Source organism: Canis aureus, chromosome X (genome assembly GCF_053574225.1).
Source record: "Canis aureus isolate CA01 chromosome X, VMU_Caureus_v.1.0, whole genome shotgun sequence".
In the NCBI taxonomy this organism is placed as follows: Eukaryota; Metazoa; Chordata; class Mammalia; order Carnivora; family Canidae; genus Canis; species Canis aureus.
Genome location: NC_135649.1, coordinates 540,003 through 546,002, shown reverse-complemented (window position 1 = coordinate 546,002; position 6,000 = coordinate 540,003). Strand labels below are relative to the sequence as shown.

The 6,000-nt window shown below is 39.4% G+C and overlaps 1 protein-coding gene across 3 annotated transcripts in view; it reads right to left on the bottom strand.

Annotated features, from left to right (window-relative positions):
* Positions 1 to 539: 539 nt before the first annotated feature.
* TMLHE (trimethyllysine hydroxylase, epsilon) overlaps positions 540 to 6,000 on the bottom strand; it is a 114,573-nt gene continuing 109,112 nt past the window's right edge. For all 3 annotated transcript variants that reach the window (XM_077888899.1, XM_077888900.1, XM_077888901.1), the window contains 2 exons: positions 1,431 to 1,569; positions 540 to 764 (listed from right to left, as the gene is read on the bottom strand). In XM_077888899.1, the coding sequence (XP_077745025.1) occupies positions 633 to 764; positions 1,431 to 1,569 (271 nt within the window). In that variant the 3' untranslated portion in view covers positions 540 to 632. The remainder of the gene's footprint in view (positions 765 to 1,430; positions 1,570 to 6,000) is intronic.

The following is a 6,000-nucleotide window of genomic DNA, read 5'->3' as shown; positions in this document are numbered from 1 at the left end:
AAATCTAGGATTTCAGCTAAACTCTTTAATCCACAGGTGATCCTTTACATCCTTTACCTTAAGGTATCCTCCAGGCCATTGGTTCTTAAGGAGTGGTCTGAAGACACCTGGAGGGATAGGGATCCTTGAGACACTTTTAGTGGCCCTGTGGATTAAAAACTATTTTTTATCATAACACTAAGATGATATTTACCTTTTTCATTCTTATTACCTCGTAAATGTACAGAGGATTTTTCCAAAGGCTATATGACATGTGATGATGTCATCTCTCTGATACTGAGGGAAGTGTGATTTTGTGTTCTTGAATTTTAAATATTTCTCAGTCTTAGAACTGTATCTATTGATACAGTTAGTATCAATAGATATAACCCAAATCCAAGAACTCTTTGGGGTCCTCAAGGACTTTTAAGAATGTTAAGGTGTCTTAAGACCAAACATTTTACAAATTGCTGCCTTATAAAGACTTTGTTCCTAAAATGCATTTCTTTTTAACTGATCTAGTTGCAACTTCTGTTTTGCGTGATGGGATAAGGAGACAGTTTGATGCAGGTTTTGACATAATATTATTTTGCTGATATGAAATTCTGGTAGCCAGGGTGCCAGGTGTGTTCATAATTCTAATGTTGTCAATTCTAAGCCTGAAGCCCCAAGAGACGAGCAGTGTTTAATACATCATCCCTTGTTAAATAGCATCCACAGAGTTGGCGGTAGCCAGTGAAGGATTCCCTGCCATGTAGGACACGCCAGTTGTCTATAAATAGGACCTGTGAATGGGCAAAAAGAGAAAAAAAAAACACCATCAGAACAAAAGCAGACCAACAGAACTCTAAATCAGAAGAGATCACTTAAAAGCTTTAGATTGTTCTCTGGTTACATTCAATGGGATATCTTTCTTGAGATTAAACAAGCATTTGGAAATTAGGATGTGTATAGCCCTGTAGGAGGCAGGGTGGTAGTTACAAAGGCAACAGTAGATAACAGGCCCTGCACTTGAGGAGCTTATGTTTCTTGAGTAATTATTCTTATCAAAGAAAATCAGATAACTGGCTTCATTTTCTTTTCTATTTAATATTTAATATATACTTTTTCAAAAAGTTACACTATTTCGTTATATTTTATGCTAAGCTGAAGATTTTCTTCATTCAGAGGATATATCAAGAGCCAAAAAAAATTAAAAAGGAGCTAGAAGGACCCTTAGGGATTATCTAGCTCAACCCCCTCATTATACATACAGAGCCACTGAGTCACTGATGCTACATATGGTGTGGGAACTGTTTCCAGGTCATTCAGTGAGTGGCAGGACCAGAGCCAATACCCAGGACTCTTCTTTTTTATCTTTGCAAGACTGTGACTCACATATTAAATACATACCCATTTTCACTGCTTCAGTATAACAAGCTTACTTGACATATTTAGAATTCGGCACCCACCCTGCCAGGCTTTAGTTTGACCCAAAACTCATTCTCAGGTCTCCTCAACTCTATTGTCAGAGTCCGGTGTGCTGTATACCAACGATGGACAACATCATAAGGTACAGTATTGATGACAGCTCTGTCATAGTTGTTGTATCTAAGATGAAATCATGAGAAGAAAAGATATCCTCAAACACATGTTAAAGACATCTATTGCTTATTGAGCAATTTTACATCAGGCTTTCTCTATATTCATTACTTGTCCTAGAGATAAGGTGAGAATAAGTCAATGTTCTCTTAGGAATATAGGATTGTGGGCAGCCCGGGTGGCTCAGCAGTTTAGCGCTGCCTTCAGCCAGGGCCTGACCCTGGAGACCCGGGATTGAGTCCCATGTTGGGCTTCCTGCATGGAGCCTGCTTCTCCCTCTGCCTGTGTCTCTGCCTCTCTCATGAATAAATAAATAAAATCCTTTAAAAAAAGGAATATAGGATTGCAGAGAGGAGCCCCACTGCCTTTTGACCATATTTTGTTTTTCTTTGGACAATCCGGGGGTAGCAGATAGAAGTAAGTTCTAGCTGGTTTCTCCCACCTTAGGATATGATGTCTTATTTAAAGTACATTCTCTTGGCCAAATTTTATAGAAGCAGTGGGGAAAAATCTGAGCTTTCTATTCACTAAGCTGAGGTGGGCAAGAGAGGTTATACTAGCAAGGCTTTCTTTTTAACAGAATGACTTAGAACTTCTCGGGTGAAAAAAACAACAAAGTGACAAGCTGAGAGAAGAGTGTTCCAGGCAAAGGGAAGAGCAAGCACAAAGCATTAGGATGGAAAGGAGTTTTATTATGTTTGCAGAACAGCAAGAAGGCCATGTGGCTGGAGTTAAGTAAGCAAGGGGAATAATGATAAGGAATGATGTGGAGGAGGTAACAATGGGCCAGATCATGTATAGCCTTAATAGCCATGTAAGGACTTTGGGTTTTATTCTGAGTACTATGGGAAGTCACTGAAAAGCCTTTGCTGAAAATATTGGATTTCTTTTTTTACTGAAGGTAAGTTAACCTTTTACTGAAGTATAGTACATATACAGATAAGTACACAAATCATAGGCTTGATGTATTTTCTCTTTTTTTAAAGATTTTATTTATTTATCCATGGGAGTCACAGAGAGAGAGAGAGGCAGAGACACAGGCAGAGGGAGAAGCAGGCTCCATGCAGGGAGCCTGATGTGGAACTCGATCTTGGGTCTCCAGGATCAGGCCCTGGGCCGAAGGCAGCACCAAACCGCTGAGCCACTCGGGCTCCCCAGCTTGATGTATTTTCATGATGTGAACACATCCCTATCACTAGGGTCCAGGCCAATAAACAGATCATTACCCATATCCCAGAACACTCTCTTGTCCCCCTTTTCTATCTGTCTTTCCCCTAACCCAAGGATAACTACTATCATGACTTCTGTCACCAAAGATTAGTTTTGCCTGTTTGTAGACTTTATATGACTAATATACTACAGTATGTCCTCTTTTGTGTCTGGATTCTTTCATTTAATATTATATTTAGGAAATTTATCATTGTTGTGCTATGTAGCAGTAGATCATTTATACTTCATGCTGTATAGAATTTTTGTCTAACTATACCACAACTTATCCATCCATTTTAGTATTGATAGATATTTGAGTAGTTTCCAATTTGGGACTATTACAAATAGTTCTGGTGGTTCTGGTCAGTGATGGCAACATAGCAGTCTCCCAAACTCACCTCCTCCCATGTACATACCAAATCTACAGCTACACATGGGACAATTTCCTCTGCAAGAAATCCAGAAACTAGCTGAGTGACTCCTACACATTGGGCACATAAGGAAAAAATTCACATCAAAATGGGTAGAACATGCTGAAACAGAATTTTATCATAAACCCACTCTTGGTGCAGCAATCAGGAGGAAACTTACAACACCAAGCTTCTTTGTGAGGAGTGAAGATTTTGGATTCAACATTTGGTGCCCCAACTTTTAAGATGTCTGCATGAGGGATGGGCACCCCAAACACCTAGCTTTGAAAGACAATGAGGTCTCATGAGACCCGTCGGATTCTAGACCACAGTTCTTAATGGGCTTGTGAAGACTCACTGTGGAAATTCCTGAAGCCTAGCACACAGGGAGAGTAGACAGAAACATGTATATCCTAGTCATTCTCTAAAAAAGGCCTATTTGTATACTTTAAAAGCTGCTTCCTGAAGGTCAGGCTTCTGTTTTGGCATGCATCTATGGGCAGACTGCAATCCTCTGTGGAGATGAGGAAAGCCAGCAGGCACCATCCCCACATCCTCCCTCTGGCCCACTTCAGGTCGCTGGTGTATCCCTGGAATGAGCTTCTATACATGCCTAGGACCCTGGCTTTCGTGGCTGCTGTCCAGAGGATATACCCATTGATCACCTGCTCTGGCAGCCAAGGGGGCTTTATTTCCAGATTCTACAGGACAGTAATAAACAAAGAAATGCTTCATAATTGGTTCTCTACCCGAGGTTTAGTGCAAAGGGAGCATATAGAAATGCACAGTCCCCAGTCACTCTGGAAAGAATGCTTGCATACTGTAGTATGCTATGAATATTTGCATAAAAGCTGCTAACCAAAGGTCTGGCTTCCAATCAGCCTGCATCTAGGTGTTGACTAAGATCCTCCCCTTTGGGAGTCTGACAGGTTTTGACACACCTTCAACTCCTGGAACCCACTAAAAACAAGGAAAGTGGCTTAGAAAATCAAAGGTTTGAGAGACAACCAAGAGCTTAGATTCACCTCCTACACAAGACCAGTCTGTCAAGACTGGGAGAGGTTCTAATGTGCAGAAACCAACACAGTGAAAGAACAATGAAGAAACAAGAAAACGTTCTAAACAAAACAACAAAACTCCAGAAACAGACCCTGATAAAAGTGAGAATTTCACCAATGAAACAGAATATATTAATACGTACCAAACAGAAATCAGAGCTGAAAAATACAATAACTGAGTTAAAAAAGTCAATAGAGTCAACTAGATAAAGTGGAAGAAAATATCAGCAAATTTAAAGAGAAAAGACAAATTCATTCAATCAGAGAAGCAAAAAGAAAAAATAATGAAAAAGAGTGAAGATAGCTTAAGGAAATTACAAGACTCCATCAAGGAGACTAATATTCACATTATAGGGGTCCCAGGAGAAGAGAGAAAGGATCAGAAAGCTTATTTGGAAAAATAACAGAAAACAACCCTAACCTAGAGAAAGAGACAGCTACATCTAGAGAGCCCGTGGAATCTCCAAAAGAGGAACCCAAAGAGACCTACACTGAGACACAATATAATTAAACTCTCAAAAGTTAAAAACAAGGAGATAATCTTAAAAGAAGTAAGAGAAAAATATATAAAGGAATCCCCATAAGTCTATCAGAAGTCTATCTTCTGATTTTTCATCAGAAACTTTGCAAGCTAGGAGAGAGTGGCACAATTCAAGAAATGAAAGAAACAAACCTTCCAACTATGAATACTCTACCCAGCAAAGCTGTCATTCAGAGTTGAAGAAGAGATAAGAGTTTTCCAGAAAAAGCAAAAGCTAAAGGAGATCATCACCACTAGACTGGCCTTACAAGAAATATTCAAGGGACTTCTATAACCTAAAAAGGCACTTATTAGGAACCAAAAAACATAAAAAAGTATGAATCTCAGTGGTAATGGTAAATATATAATCAAATTCAGAATGTTCTCATGTCATAGTAGTGGGTAATCACTTATAAATCTAGTATGAGGGTTAAAAGACAAATGCATTAAAAACACTTATAACTACAATAATTTGTTAATGGATACCTAAGGTAAAAAGATGTAAACTGTAGTGCAATTGCTGGATCTTAGGGTAGCTCTATTTTTGGCTTTTTGAGGACCCTCCATACTGTTTTCCAGATCGCTGCACTAGATTGCATTCCAACCCACAGTGTGGGAAACAACACCTGTTGTTTCCTGCGTTGTTCCTCTTAGCCATTCTGGTGTGAAGTGATATCTTACTATAGTTCAGATTTGTATTTCCCTGGTGAGTGATGTTGAGCATCTTTTCATGTCTCAGTTGCCCATCTGCATGCCTTCTTTGGAAAAATGTCTATTCATGTCTGCTGCCCATTTTTTAACTGGATTATTTTTTTGACACCCTATGCCTTTTGATTGGAGTGCTTAGTCCATTTACATTCAGAGTAATTATCAATAGATATGTATCCATGGCCTTTTTACTACTTGTTCTGTCATTGTTCCTGGAGAATTTCTCTGATTCTTTCTTGTCTTTGTCATTTTTGGTCTCTCCTTTCCACTTAGAGCCCCCTTTAATATTTCTTGCAGGGCTGGTTTAGTGGTCACTAACTCCTTTAGCTTTTGTTTGTCTGGGAAACTCTTTATCTGTCCTATTCTGAATGATAGCCTTGCTAGAGAGAGTATTCTTGGCTGCAGAGTTTCCACTTTTAGCTCGTTGAATATATCACGTCACTCCTTTCGGGCTTGCCAGGTTTCCGTGGAGAGGTCTGCAGCTAACCTTATGGGTCTTCCCTTATAAGTTAAGGAGTTTTTTTTGTCCTGCTGC